At 35.3% G+C, this 16,057-nt stretch overlaps 1 protein-coding gene and 1 long non-coding RNA gene across 2 annotated transcripts; one reads left to right on the top strand and one right to left on the bottom strand.

Annotated features, from left to right (window-relative positions):
- Window positions 1-6,758: 6,758 nt before the first annotated feature.
- Window positions 6,759-8,642, bottom strand: LOC138886335 (uncharacterized). The gene is made up of 3 exons (XR_011405018.1): window positions 8,535-8,642; window positions 7,543-7,700; window positions 6,759-6,880 (listed from the first exon to the last, which is right to left on the bottom strand). It is a non-coding gene; the product is annotated as an uncharacterized lncRNA (long non-coding RNA).
- A 4,912-nt stretch (window positions 8,643-13,554) lies between these two features.
- LOC138885070 (uncharacterized) lies at window positions 13,555-15,805 on the top strand. Its single transcript, XM_070165964.1, has 5 exons — window positions 13,555-13,785; window positions 13,889-14,079; window positions 14,238-14,448; window positions 14,849-15,518; window positions 15,594-15,805. Exons 1-5 carry the CDS (start codon window positions 13,555-13,557, stop codon window positions 15,803-15,805), a joined length of 1,515 nt encoding a protein of 504 aa, XP_070022065.1.
- Window positions 15,806-16,057: the final 252 nt, after the last annotated feature.

Raw genomic sequence — 16,057 nt, 5'->3', positions numbered from 1 at the left:
TTTGATTAGAATTATGGACATCATACCATCAATATGAACTTTACTAGGACTCAAGGATCATACATAGTTTCTTAGAATAACTTTGTACGGAAATAACAACATGTACAACCTTATTTGCTAGGAGTAGATTCATTATGAAATAGTGTATCGTTTATGTTCATTTCAATTTAGATCATGCCAAAAGAAAGAAAAAAGTGCCTTAACATACCTTAACCATGGTGAGTCCTTAATACCTCTCAAGCTACTCTTCAAACAACTCAACTCAATCCACCATTACATAAGGAGATTCAAAATTAGTGTTGAATAAAGGCTAAATCTGCAACTTAAACTTGTAGCTCGTTTATATCAATTAGGGCAGCATCTCCCCTGTAACAAGAGCCTCCTCCAATATAATATACCCACAAAAATTACCAGAGAAATCCAGCAATACATAATCATCAATAACAAGACACCATAAAACAACAAGTCATAACTATTTTACGACGAGCGACAAGCTCCAATTGGAATTCGTATACCCCATATAATCCCTTATAGACTTTTTACTTTAACATAATAGTATTATTAAAATGATAATGAAGTCATTCATCAATAATTCCAGCCTTATATCATATATCCATAACAAAGAAAATGATCCACAACTCCAATTATTCTTAATTGGCAACTTTATTCACTAGTTCATGTCTAGTTCATCCATTTAACTCAACCGATGTCAATATAACCTTAAGAACTTGTTGGAACACAATATAATTACCTCCTACAGTAGATGCAAGTCGAAATCCATGTTATAATTAGCTTACAACAGCCCAACATACCCCAATCAATTCATACCAAAAACAACGACTATAGTAGTGTCCAACACCCCGAAAGTATTATAAAGAATGACTAATCCATTATTTCACCAATATGTGGTGTTTCTACACACAATTTATCCTCCAAAAACTCCATTAAATAGCAGCAAAATATACAGCTCAAAAGCTACACGAAACAGCCCACGAAACAGTCCATTACAAATCAAATAACTCGAACTCACGGCTTCCGATCACCGTCCCGTGAGTTCTAAATATTATGAAATGAATTAATCGACCTTAATTGACATTTAAGATCTTGAAACCAGAAATTAGGCATTTTTATTAACTTCAAAACACCTTCCAAAACTCAAACTACAAAAAAAAAGAGGTTATATAGCAATACTTACGTCGTGGGGATCATTCTTGTGTTATTGCTTCGGGATTTCGTGTCTCGGATGATAGTATCGTTGAAAACCTTACGGAGGACTTGAGGATGAGTTTAGGGGTGTTATATGGTCGAGCTCTCTGGAAAACCAAACTAAGAGACGAGACAGAGAGATAAACATCCCCTTTTCTAAAAGTCAAAAAGGTGCCACGTGTCACTCTCTTATTGGCTTTTTTCAAACGCTTATATCTTTTTATCTGGATGTTGTATAAACAAACGGTTAAGAGCGTTGGAAACTAAATTCCAAGACCTTAAATTTGGTATATAATATGTCCCAAAAAGATCTCATATAGCACACGGAATATATTACTAAAAAAGCTTCTTTACAAGGCAAATCCTTAGTCGGTTTTTTCCGCAACTTAAATCCGATTTTTTCTCAAACTTTATACTTCATATTCAAACATCATATATAGTCATATCATGTCTTTAAACTCATTTAAATCATGATTAACAAGTCTCATATTCATCTTAACTTGCGTAACACTTCGGCAAACCTTTCTTGTCCTTGTAGAAGGATTTCATCCTTTTTGAGTTTACATTAGATAATCCTATAATGATAGTAACATCTTAAGTACGGGGTGTAACAACATGTACCCTTATAAACATTTATCCTTGAATATTAACTCTCAAAGGCTTGAAAAAAAAAAGGATGTAACACCATTAAATTACTTTATATACTTTCCAAGAGGATCTCATTTTCGAGCTTACATCAACGGACTTACGACGTACTTTCACATACAAAAATATGGGTTGTAACATTATTCCCCCCTTTGGAACATTCGTCCTCGAATGTTGACTGATGCGCTTCTCATTCTCATACCATATGACTCTTAATACTTTAACATTGTCTTTTGTCATGTAGACAATTGTTACCAGGGCATTCCCCCCTTTAATCCTATTCTCACCTCGGGAATTATGGCTGGAGTCCTTTCGATCTCGTAACTTCGACTACCTTCTATGATGTATCCTATATGACTATGCCCTTTTATGCACGACTCTTCTCTCCTTTTTCCTCCAGTTTTTTGCCAATCTGTTGGCTTCACTTTGTGAATACAAATATAGAACTATGACAAGATGTCCCTCTGGGCATATATAGGTAAACTTAAGCTCTTCGCTTGGTACTTTGCTGAATGTACGACTATTACTATATTTCGTTTTATAGCCTTGGTATTATTACCGAGGTGTGCTACACAACTCTAGGTTACTTTCTAATTGCTTGTCCCATAACCTGCTGGCGCAACCCTGCCACATTAGGAACATATAATCGACCTCGATATCTAAGGACTCTATCGCACCCTACTACATTAGGAACATATAATCGACCTCAATATCTAAGGACTCTATCTTCTGTAATCTCAAGTAGTGTCTTCTCCTTTTGAAGGGTTGTATCTCTATAATGATCTAGCACATGATCTTCATACTGGCATTCCTTCACTTCAGCTACTAAAGAGAAGATTTCCATGTCCTAAGTAGTAACTCTGTTACCACATGCATCTAGTAATCGAATTCCAAGATTAGCTAGCAGATGAATCTCGTAAGCTATCTCACTCTTCTATGCCTGTAAATATGATAGGCTAAACATAGATCTACGATTGAGGAAGTTGACTAATACATTCGCCTTCCCTGGATGATATAAAGTATAAACATCATAGTCCTTCACTAACTCTAACCATCGCCTCGGATGTAATACATTATCACTAAGGCTCGCGTCTCATCGGGAAACATCTGAAGTAATTTTCTTGATGCACTTAGGGACGATACTATACTTCAATAACTGCATTTTCATAACATCCCAACGTATTCATCTTATGGGGGCATTCTAATACCGTGCCATCCATGAAATCTCTTTTCTTTAAATCATTACTCAATCGAAAGCCCAAACGTCATTCTCTTAACTATCACAATTACACCCTTATTCTACTACCAGGGCAGTATTCCATCTTTTCTAATTGCTCATGTTCTTATACTCCTCTGAGTTCATTCAAAGTGTACTGAGCTTTCTATAGCTCATGGAAATCATTAAACCTCTTGTTTTGACGGGTTTAGTCCTGAGACCTTGCCTATTATTGTCACCTTCTCACTCATGTTTACCATACTTACCTTTAAATCTCGCACAGTATCTTCTATCGATTTCATAACCTCCCTTCTACATTAGTGGAATTCACATCCATACCTTAAAGCTCTACTATAATACTTGCAACCCTGGTGCATACACAATCTGGTAGGAGCTTTGTATTAACGTCTTATGAGGCTAGTACTCTTCTAATTGCTTTATCGTAGAGCTTTTGTAGAATATGATTGTTGTACTATCCCTTTTATACCTCTACTATTAAAAGTGCTCCTGCTATGGTTTGAGTCACGATTTCTATAATCATCTGGGTCTAACAATCGGACTCGTGATGTAACTTTCGAGCTTCCTCTACCTTATCAGCCTTTAATTAAGCTTAGGTTATCTTCTAATCTTCAGCTTAGGGTATTAGCTATTACATTAGCCTTTCATGGACTCTATGTAGCATCCATGATATAATCTTCTAACAATTCAAGTCTTTGTCGGTGACGTGGACTTAATTCTTTCTTTTACTTATACTAGAGTCTCCTATAGCTGTATGAATGTCATGGATATAAATCTGAAATCTTAAGTGCGTTCACAACGTAACCAACTCTGGGCCATTGATTGAATAATTTCTTTCGTGCCTTTTCAGCGTTCTTTAAATCTAAGCAATCACTTTTCCTGGTCATTATGCCACTTGTTGCGTGAATACTTGGCTTATCTTATTGCCCACAAATACTTGAATTTCCTATAACTCATATGATCTCAAATATCACTTCTGACTTCCCGTTCATTAATCACGATAAGTGCCACTTTCTTATGGAGTGTATACCATATTGTAGTGAGACTGTTGTTACAAGACCATTTCTTCTTTAGATCGGTTATGCTTAAGTTGAAGCCTCTTCCTTAGTTCCTCAGCTAGTCTTTCTTTGTAGTACTTAAGGAGACCTTCTAGATCTTGTAAAGTTACGATCTTGTTATACTGTATACCCGAAGGAATTTTCGATATTCTTACTCACCTACAAACATCCTTAGTTACATACCTTCGTGCTTGTGCTCGTAGGGTTACTTCTAAACTCAGATTTTGATTGTCTCCTTAGTGGCACTATCCATTATTTCCGTAACACTTATACAGTACCTTGAGTAATCCAACTCTTATCTGAATACTTCTCAAGGTTACGACATCATATCTGCAAGACTGAATTTACTAGATTAGGATTCACGACGTTTATCTTGCATGATTTGCTTATAACCTTTTGTCTAGCCATAACTTGGCTTTTCCTGAATTAACTAGAAACTACTCGTTGGTCCATTCTCATATCTATATTCCTCGTAATCTCTCTTTGGTTATTTACTTTATCTTAAGTTACCTCCCACACTCACTCCTTATGTATCAAGTATTCATTTTCACTTATTTATCAACATCATCAGGTGTGCAATACTTAAAGCTTCTCTCCGGCGTCATACTTGCATAATGTTCTGGAGTCATATCATATCTATAGGATCTGAATAGATTCTGTCTCATTCCTTTCACCCTTTTACCTTAATCCTCCTTTACTATTCCATAGTTACCTCTTCATCTTGCCATTTCTTCACATCTTCACTAACATCTTACTCGCCTTGCGGTAACCCCTCTATATCGGGGATAATCGAATTTATTACGCATAAGGGCGACACTTAGTGTAACTGGCACACTTAGTTCCCTAAGCTTAACTCTGCTCCACGTTCTTGCTTTAGGGAAACATCTTCCTAAACGAACCTTAAAGGTTATTCTTTTGTTGTCCATTCTATTATTGTCGGAATGTTATCTCTGAAATTCTCATGATATCAACCATTATAAAATCCTTCAGTCCCTAATTCATGTTCAGTTTATCTTGTTCACCAACACATACTGATTTTTATTACTCTGGGGTCTAACCTTTCCTCCTGGTAATCACGTTGAAGGCACCAACTCATTTCTCGAAATAAGGATATAACTTTATGACTTATACTCTTTTATTGCCTCAAGGCCTGTCACCTCTTGTATTTTCCTTCACTTGACTATGGACTCTTATCATTGTGTCATATTTTGATTTACCGTTATCATCCATTTATCACATCTTACTCATGATGCTTTATTTACTCCCTTCTTATTCTCCGGATATTATCTTTATTCTGAAAACTTTGACAAAATGTTCTTTCCCTTTTAGCTCCTCTTGCTTTCTCACTGGCTCTTCGGAATGCCTAACATTCTCCTTTTTTTACTTGGGGCTGGAGTCATACTAAGGTAAATATTTGTCCCTTCTAGGATCCCATGGCCTATCTTCTGAAATTTTTGAATATTCTAGTATTCATATCTGATTGTACTATTCTAAAGTTCACCATCTAGGTGTCTCACAAGGAGATCTATTACCACATTTGCACTATCCTTCGGATACATTAGTTAATGATAACAATCTATCCATAATTTTTGGTTACTCTAACCCGAATTGAATCTTGATATCACCTTCTTCTTTTAAACTATATTTGTTAGCTCCCATAGGGCATAACTGAGATGGGTGTGGTCAATTGTATATATCACCGTTAATATTGAAGGTAACACCAATACTTACATTTCTCTGCCTGAATTGTAAATACTGATAATCTTCATTAACTAGGTACCCCGTACCCTTCATCATCTTGTTTGTTTTACTTGCTGAAACGTGTGTCTGCTTTCCGATTCACTTATTCCTTTTTACCATACGAGTGGATAGATATTCTTGTCTTAGGGATCCTTATCAAGAAGCTTACACATCTTAGAACACACATGATCTGCTGAAGACCCCACATTTGCTCATCATAAGCATGATGTAAAATCGAGTTCCTCTGACTTAACTCTTCCACAACCACATTCAATCTCATACCAACTATTTATTTGGATGAGGTATTGTTGTATTACGAACACAATAGAATTTAGAAGTTTGAATTCTCACAATTGAGCTCTACAACACGATCTAGAGTAAGAAGAAAGAGTGACAGTCCAAAATGCCTTGTAGCCTCCTGCTTATAAGTGTGGTGCACAACACACCCATAAACAAGACTCTACTAGATACGGCTTGTAGACTCCCTAGGATAGAACTGCTCTGATACCATTTTTGTCACGACCCAAACCGAAGGGCCGCGAAGGGCACCCGGTGCCTTACTCAACCGAGTACTAACATAACATATCTTTCTTATTATACTATCTTAAGTGAATGAGCCAGAAACCCGTCATGAGATAACAAGAATAAATTATAAGGGAATACTCAACATATGACGATCCAACATGATATACAAACTTATACATGTGATATACAGGCCTATAAGGCCGACATGACCATTTGTAAACTCAACACATAGGCCAATAAGGCCATACACGTATCCATAAACCTGATATCTGTCTACAAGCCTCTAAGAGTACATAAAATCATAAAGGTCAGGACAGGGCCCCGCCATACTAATCAATATATATCCAAAGCATACTGACCAAATAGGCAACTCTGGAGCAAGTGGAGTGCACCAACACCTCCGCTGAGCTGATAGCCTACTCGAAGGAATGTTAACCTATCAATTGGGACCTACAGGCATGAAACGCAGCGTCTCCAGGCAAGAGGGATGTTAGTACAAATAAAGTACCGAGTATGTAAGGCAGGAAAGCATAAACAAGAATAGTAATATAAAGAGAGATAAAGGAGATACAACCTGTAACATCTGCATGATTCTGGGGGCTACTGACATGAAATGCATAATACATATATATACATAAACTTTTAAAAACATACGCCTCTATAGGCATCATCATCATAATCATCATATCGTACCCGGCCTCAAAGAGGACTCGGTAAAAATGTACCCGGCCATCATAAGGCTCGGTAAAATCATACCCGGCCTCGTGGAGCTCGGTAAATCCAACTGATCAGTGGTTGCAAAATAGGTGTCGTACCCGACCTTCTATAGTGCGGCTCGGTAGATCAAAATAGATATTATATATAATGCATGCTAGACTCATGGAATCACGTTCTAAACCTTTCAGAGTGACGTAAGGTCGTTTCACCTTTGGTTAGCATTATGGACATCATACCATCAATATGAACTTCACTAGGACTCAAGGATCATACATACTTTCTTAGAATAACTTTGTACGGAAATAACAACATGTACAACCTTATTTGCTAGGAGTAGATTCATTATGAAATAGTGTATCGTTTATGTTCATTTCAATTTAGATCATGCCAAAAGAAAGAAAAAGTGCCTTAACATACCTTAACCATGGTGAGTCCTTAATACCTCCCAAGCTACTCTTCAAACAACTCAACTCAATCCACCATTACATAAGGAGATTCAAAATTAGTGTTGAATAAAGGCTAAATCTGCAACTTAAACTTGTAGCTCGTTTATATCAATTCGGGCAGCATCTCCCCTGTAACAAGAGTCTCCTCCAATATAATATACCCACAAAAATTACCAGAGAAATCCAGTAATACATAATTATCAATAACAAGACACCATAAAACAACAACAAGTCATAACTATTTTACGACGAGCGACAAGCTCCAATTGGAATTCGTATACCCCATATCATCCCTTATAGACTTTTTACTTTAACTTAATAGTATTATTAAAATGATAATGAAGTCATTCATCAGTAATTCCATCCTTATACCATATATCCATAACAAAGAAAATGATCCACAACTCCAATTATTCTTAATTGGCAACTTTATTCACTAGTTCATGTCTAGTTCATCCATTTAACTCAACCGATGTCAATATAACCTTAAGAACTTGTTGGAACACAATATAATTACCTCCTACAGTAGATGCAAGTCGAAATCCATGTTTTATTTAGCTTACAATAGCCCAACATACCCCAATCAATTCATACCAAAAACAACGACTATAGTAGTGTCCAACACCCCGAAAGTATTATAAAGAATGACTAATCCATTATTTCACCAATATGTGGTGTTTCTACACACCATTTATCCTCCAAAAACTCCATTAAATAGCAGCAAAATATACAGCTCAAAAGCTACATGAAACAGCCCACAAAACAGTCCATTACAAATCAAATAACTCGAACTCACGGCTTCCGATCACCGTCCCGTGAGTTCTAAATATTATGAAATGAATTAATCAACCTTAATTGATATTTAAGATCTTGAAACCAGAAATTAGGCATTTTTATTAACTTCAAAACACCTTCCAAAACTCAAACTACAAAGAAAAAGAGAGGTTATATAGCAATACTTACGTCGTGGGGATCGTTCTTGTGTTATTGCTTTGGGATTTCGTGCCTCGGATGATAGTATCGTTGAAAACCTTACGGAGGACTTTAGGATGAGTTTAGGGGTGTTATATGGTCGAGCTCTCTGGAAAACCAAACTAAGAGACGAGACAGAGAGATAAACATCCCCTTTTCTAAAAGTCAAAAAGGTGCCACGTGCCACTCTCTTATTGGCCTTTTTTCAAACGCTTATATCCTTTTATCCGGATGTCGTATAAACAAACGGTTAAGAGCATTGGAAACTAAATTCCAAGACCTTCAATTTGGTATATAATATGTCCCAAAAAGATCTCATATAGCACACGGAATATATTACTAAAAAAGCTTCATTACAAGGCAAATCCTTAGTCGGTTTTTTCCGCAACTTAAATCCGATTTTTTCTCAAACTTTATACTTCATATTCAAACATCATATATAGTCATATCATGTCTTTAAACTCATTTAAATCATGATTAACAAGTCTCATATTCATCTTAACTTGCGTAACACTTCGGCAAACCTTTCTTGTCCTTGTAGAAGGATTTCATCTTTTTTGAGTTTACATTAGATAATCCTATAATGATAGTAACATCTGAAGTACGGGGTGTAACAACATGTACCCTTATAAATATTTATCCTTGAATATTAACTCTCAAAGGCTTGAAAAAAAAAAGGAAGTAACACCATTAAATTACTTTATATACTTTCCAAGAGGATCTCATTTTCGAGCTTACATCAACGGACTTACGACGTACTTTCACATACAAAAATATGGATTGTAACAGCAGTTCATCGTTGGCTTGCCTAATAGCAACGTTGGGCACCATCACAGCCTATAGTGAGTTTTGGGACGTGACACAAGATTTCTCAAGTTTAAGACCACTAAATCAATTGCTTAAGCCTAAAAAATGAGGCCCTAAGTGGCTGAAGATATTTTTTTCAATTCCACACTAAACTCAAGTATTAAAATATATACTATGAAATTATGGACATTCTACTTAGTGGTAAGATATAGATATCACTAAATAATAAAAATTTATAAAATATGTGTGAATCTATTTTTGTTACTTTAAAATAGATTTGATCTATTCAAAATGCATGATTTTACGGGGTAAACCATTTTACCATTTATAACAAGACTTAAGTTTTTTATTGCTAACTCTCGGGATGGAAATGAAGAGCAATAGATAAAATATTTTCTAAGTTTGTAAGAGAAATAATAGCTAAATAATGGAACAAGAAATACACTTTTCTCTTTTTTGTGTCAAATCCCATAATTTACTCTGTAAAATTGAGTCCCACTCATATGTAATGAATTAAACCTCCAAGCATCTTGGCTGCGGAAGAAAATCTCTTCATTTTCTTACTATCTTTAATTCCATTTCTTCCAAATTCTTTTTCTTTTGCATTTATTTATTCAAGAGTGCTCTTTGTTTCATTATTTTTTAATAATTCTCGTTCAAAAAGAGTTGGAAGTAGGGGTGTACAAAGGAAACTGACAAATCGCACAAATCCGATAATCCGAGTCAACCGAGAAAAAAAACCCGATTATGGTTTGGTGTTGGAAAAAAAAACCCGACCATAATTGGCTTGATTTGGTTTTAACTAAAGAAAGTCAAACCGAAACCAAACCAACCCGACATTATATATATAGAAATTTTAGATATATTTAATATATAAATATACTTATTGTGATGTAATTTATAAATATTTCTTAAAAAAAAATCATAATTTTATCTTTTAAGGTATTATTTCAAGGTTGGACTTAGAACTTTTGAATGTTTAGCCATTAATATTAGTAAATTAAATAATGTTAACAAAAGTCCAAACCAAAATCAAATCAATACTAATGCTAACAAAAGACATTCAATTTAATATTACGAACGGGAATGCATTGAATATCTATTTTTTGTTTTGCAATAATTTAGATAAAAATGCATAACTTATTTTAATTTTAGCGTTTAGTCATGTAATTAATACACCCTTGTTAGTTTATTTATTTTAGCATGACTTAGTACTTTTAAATTGTGTTTATTTTTATTATGGCTTTTTAATTAGCAATATTTATATTACATAATTTTATTGTCTTTATTGTTGAATATTTTAGGATAATGTCATGGCACATCTCATATTTTGTATTATTTTCTTGAAAAATACTTCATATAGTTATATCTTACTAGGATTAAAGAAATATTTTGAGCATGCGTTATATGCTTTGTTCTACAAAGATTTTACCGGAAAAAAAAACCGAAAAATCCGAATAACCCCAAAACCCGAGAAAAATCGAGAATGAAAAGCCCGAGCTTTATTGTTTTGGTTTGGTCTTTATATTTAATAACCCGACACAATTGGTTTGATTTGGTAATTGTAAAATCCGAACCAACACGGCCTACGTACACCCCTAATTGGAAGATACAATGATTTTGCACCAACAATTGATGAAACTTTTGCGCTTCAGATTGTAATTATAATTTTGCTATCCTTAGACCCAACCATAAAAGGTGAAAACAAGTTGACCCCTTCTTATTCTTCACTCCAAAAATCATCTAATACCCATAAATATTCTTTCGCGAGGAGTAACTATTGAAGTGTGATTGTAACGGCTCCAAATCCATCAACTTGCATCTTTTCTCAATGTAAGATTTAATTATTGACATTGTAATTCTAATCTGATAGAATCCTATGAATAAATAAAATCCATATCCTCAATCTAAAAGTGTTAAACACTTCCTTGTCATTGAGAAACACTCTAAAAAATGTTATTTTTGCCAATGCCACTCATACATGTTATCGAAATGACATATACAATTTTCCGTTCGAATCCGAAAAATAATATTTCTATTACTTCTCTCCTTTGGTCTTCTCTCGAGACACTAAATGCTTCATCTACTGCTAGATTGTAAAAGCATAACAATAATTATTTCCTTCTAATCAGTTTAGGTATTTCTAAATTATCCATTCATTCATTCAAAAGTATTTACTCACTAAAATAAATGAAGTGAGAATGTCTAAATTTTGCTCTGATACGAATTTATTGAATTTTGCTCCCTGTTAGATTTTTGGTTTATTCATACTTTTGTCAATACCAAATCATCTTGTATTTTTGAATTTATTAAATTTGAAAATGTTTAAATATTAAATTTACAAGTTTAAATATAAAAATAAAACTTGTAAGCCATTGAAATATTTCATGTTGAGGGTATTACTCAATAATTTTTAAGGCTTTTAAACCTTTGAGGTTTTTCTTCCTCTCAAAATATTGATCTTAATAGCAATTTTTGATATAAAATTTTAGGGTTCAAGTTTTAGTGTTTACTCTTTGAAATTTAGTCTTTAATTTGATTATTTATAAGTTACAAGTTTAATAAGCTTTCAAATACAGTCAGATGTCTAAATAACAAATCATGTTTTATAATAATACTTTATTATAACGTTAGTTTTCTTTATAACCAATTTTTCATGTTACGTTATAATATATGATTTCTATAGAAGCCAAAAAGTATTCAGACAAACAAATGAACAATATTATTATAAAGAGGTGTGACAGTATAATTATAATTATATTGTAATAGTTTAATAAATTTACAAAGTAAAAAAAAAAGATGTTAAACCGGCCCAACCCTATCCCATTAGCCTGGGACTTGTTTGGTTCAAAATTGCTCTCATAACCACGGATTGGTAAGAGACCAGTTAGCTCAACTAGGCAGTTGCACCAGCCCTAGCCCAACCCAGTGCCTTGACATAATACACTCGAGCCAGCAGATATTCTCACAAATGTCTGGACCCATCTTTCATTATCATTAACTTTTCTCCTGGTGGATCTCGTTTGACAGTACGTATGATTTCAACTATTTGAAGTAATATTTTGGAGATTTGTTTAGATACGTGCTTCTTTATTAATTTGGTTCATTATTTCAATTTCAATTTAAAATAGAGAATTTGAAACTTAAAAAAAATATTTTTGTTGGTCGGATGTCTCCAAAAGAACGAAATTTGGAAGGTATTCTTCTACAAAATTCTACCGCTGATGTTCTATTTCAATGAGGCAAGAATTAGGAGTTTTGACTTAAAAGCAATCGCTCGTTCCAATTTTCTTCACAAAGCCAACCTCTTACTCAGATAATTTACAACTTATTGACATGGGGTATTGAGTGTTAACAACCAACCCCTTAGCTCAATCAAACAATCATAAATTGAGAAGATGAGTTGGCGGTATCTCGACGCCTGCTCGGCTCGGGTGCACGCAGAAACTGGGCGCCTCTACGCCCGAAATGTGGGGCCCATACTTCACCTACCAAAGGAAATAAAGAAGAAGATGAAAAAGTTGGAGAAGACAGGCTGCTAGGAAAATTGCATATGGGCGACTAAGCAATGCAAAAGTCAAATTTGTTTGGCTGAAAGGTTGGCAACTTTGCCTATAAATAGAGATGATTCCCCCTCCGTTTAGATACACCAAAATAAAGAGAGAAGCATAATGCAGTGAGAGTAATCCACAGATTGTGGTCTGTGAGATAACTAGTGAGTGGTAGTAATATTATAGTGAGGTGTTTTAAATAAAGAGTGTTATTTCTTTCAAAGTTGTAGTAGTCTCTTGACACTACTGAGTTGTAATATTATAGTGATAATATTGCTCCCCTCGAGTATTGTATTTTATTCCGCTAAAATATTTGGTGTCATTGTTACTCTCTTGTATTATTATTATTTGTTGTGGATAGTATTCCTGGGCGAGATTATTTTTTATCTCAACAACGTGGTATCAGAGCCATGGCAAATAATGGTCCGCTATCTTTTCAGTACCCCTGTCTGACAAAAGATAATTATGAGAAATGATGTCTACGTATGAAAGTCATCCTTGGATATCAGGATGTATGGAAAATCGTAGACAGAGGGTATGCAAAACCCGATAATGAGGAAGCTCTGCCCCAAAATGAAAAATAGGTCTTGGCAAAGACAAGGAAGAAGGATCAACAAGCCCTCACGCTCATCCACCAATGTTTGGATGATGCCATGTTTGAGAAGGTGGCAGATGCTACCACCTCAAAGGAAGCTTGGGAGATTTTACAAAATTCTCTTCAAGGAGTTGACAAGGTGAAAAAGGTAAAACTTCAAACTCTAAGGGATGATTTTGAAGTTTTAAAAATGAAAGAATCCGAATGCATCTCGGATTATTTTTCAAAAGTGAAGGCTGTTGTAAATCAACTAAGAAGATACGGGGAGGACATAGAAGATGTTCGTGTGGTAGAAACGATCCTTCGCACTTTAACACCTAAATTTGATTTTGTGGTGTGTGCTATTGAGGAATCTAAAGATTTAAACTCTATGATGGTGGAGCAATTGGAAGGTTCTTTACAATCCCACGAAGAAAAGATCAAAAGGAGACAAGAAGTGTCATCGGAGCAACTTCTTAAAACTCAGGCATCCTTCAAGGATTATGGAGGTGAAACAAGCTATCGAGGAAACGGACGAGGATGAGGTCGAGGTCGAGGAGGTCATGGAAGAGGAAGAAGTAATGGTAACAACTTCAACAATGAAGTTAAAATCCACCAAACATTCAGAGGTCGTGGTTGTGGACAAAGAGGAGGAAGAGGATGTGGATACTACCAAGAAAATAATGGACAAAGGTATGACAAATCAAAAATTGAATGTTATAATTGTCATAAATTTGGCCATTATTCTTGGGAATGTCGTAGCAATGTTGAAGAAAAGGCTAACCTTGTTGACGATAAGAAAGAAAAAAATGAGTCAACATTGTTGATGGCACTCAAGGAAGAAGACAGAGATGATTGCAGCTCGTGGTATTTCGACAATGGAGCAAGCAATCATATGTGTGGATGCAAAGAGAAGTTTGTGGAGATCAATAAAACAGTGAGAGGTAATGTGTCCTTTGGAGATACCTCAAAGGTTCAAATCGAAGGGATAGGTACGATTCTGATCTCCTGTAAAGATGGTAGTCACAAGTTAATTCAAGATGTTTATTATGTGCCAAAATTAAAAAGTAATATTTTAAGTTTGGGCCAACTTCTTGAAAAGGAATATGACATCCACATGAAAAATATGCATCTTTGGCTTAGAGATTCAAGTGGAATTCTAATTGCTAAAGTGCATATGGCAAAGAATAGATTGTTTTCTCTGAATCTTAAAACAATTGATGCAAAGTGTTTGAAGGCTAATGTGCAAGATGAATCATGGTGTTGGCACATGCGATTTGGGAACTTAAATTTTCAAGCGCTCAAATCAATGGGAGAAAAGAACATAGTACATGGGATACCATTAATCAACCATCCAAATCAATTGTGTGAAGCTTGTCTTCTTGGGAAAACATGCAAGGAGGAGTTTTCCAAAGGAGGCCATGTCAAGATCAACCAAGCCGCTCCAGCTTGTCCACACTGATGTGTGTGGACCAATCAATCCACCTTCTTTTGGTAAAAGAAAATACTTTTTGCTTTTCATTGATGACTTTAGTAGAAAGACTTGGGTTTATTTCTTGAACCAAAAATCTGAAGCTTTTGCTGCTTTTAAAAATTTCAAAGTACTTGTAAAGAAAGAAAGTGGCTATGAAATTAAAGCTCTAAGGTCCGATAGAGGAGGGGAATTCACCTCAAATGAATTTAATGTCTGTCAACTTCATGGAATTCGTCGCCCTCTAACGGTACCTTATTCACCTCAACAAAATGGTGTTGCAGAGAGAAAGAATCGAACGATTCTTAATATGGATAGATGTATGTTGAAAGCTAAAAGTATGCCTAAGGAATTTTGGGCCGAAGCTGTTTCTTGTGCAGTTTATTTGAATAACAGGTCTCCAACAAAAAATGTTAGAGATCAAACCCCTCAAGAAGCATGGAGTGGAAGAAAGCCAAGTGTCAAGCACTTAAGAATCTTTGGGAGCATAGCCTATGTTCATGTGCCACATCAAGGGAGAGCGAAGCTTGACGATCGAAGTGTCAAGCATGTGTTTGTTGGCTATGATACGAGTTCAAAAGGCTACAAGCTATAAAACCCAAGCAGCGGCAATATAGTGGTAAGTCGTGATGTTGAATTTGATGAAGAATTGGCATGGAATTGGGAAGCTGAGGAAGAAACTTCATATGATTTTCTTCCATACTTTGGTGATGAAGAAGAACCAGAGACCGTGGAACCTGTGCAGGACACAACTCCACCTCCTTCTCCAACAAATGTTGCATCTCTCTCTTCTCAAGAAGGTTCAAATGAACAGCCGCAAAGGACAAGGAGTATTCAAGAGCTCTATGAGGACACATAAGAAGTTACTAATTTTGATTTTTCATGTTGTCTCTTTGCTGATAGTGAACCAATGAACTTTGATGAAGCTGTTACAAACAAAAGGTGGAGACAAGCCATGGAGGAGGAGATCAAGTCAATAGAGAAGAACAACACTTGGGAGTTAACAACTCTTCCCAAGGGTCATCGAGCAATTGGAGTGAAATGGGTATACAAAATAAAGAAGAATGCTGATGGAGATGTGGAGAAATACAAGGCACGACTTGTGGCTAAA

Source organism: Nicotiana sylvestris, chromosome 2, assembly GCF_000393655.2.
Source record: "Nicotiana sylvestris chromosome 2, ASM39365v2, whole genome shotgun sequence".
Classification (NCBI taxonomy): Eukaryota; Viridiplantae; Streptophyta; class Magnoliopsida; order Solanales; family Solanaceae; genus Nicotiana; species Nicotiana sylvestris.
Note: the sequence above shows the minus strand (reverse complement) of the source record. Positions and strands in the feature narration are given on the sequence as shown.

Coding starts and splice junctions, on each gene's coding strand:
- LOC138885070 (XM_070165964.1), top strand. CDS start 13,555: ATGTTTGAGAAGGTGGCAGATGCTACCACCTCAAAGGAAGCTTGGGAG. Junction 13,786..13,888: donor ACATAGAAGATGTTCGTGTG/GTAGAAACGATC, acceptor AGCAATTGGAAG/GTTCTTTACAATCCCACGAA. Junction 15,519..15,593: donor GTTTGTTGGCTATGATACGA/GTTCAAAAGGCT, acceptor AATTTGATGAAG/AATTGGCATGGAATTGGGAA.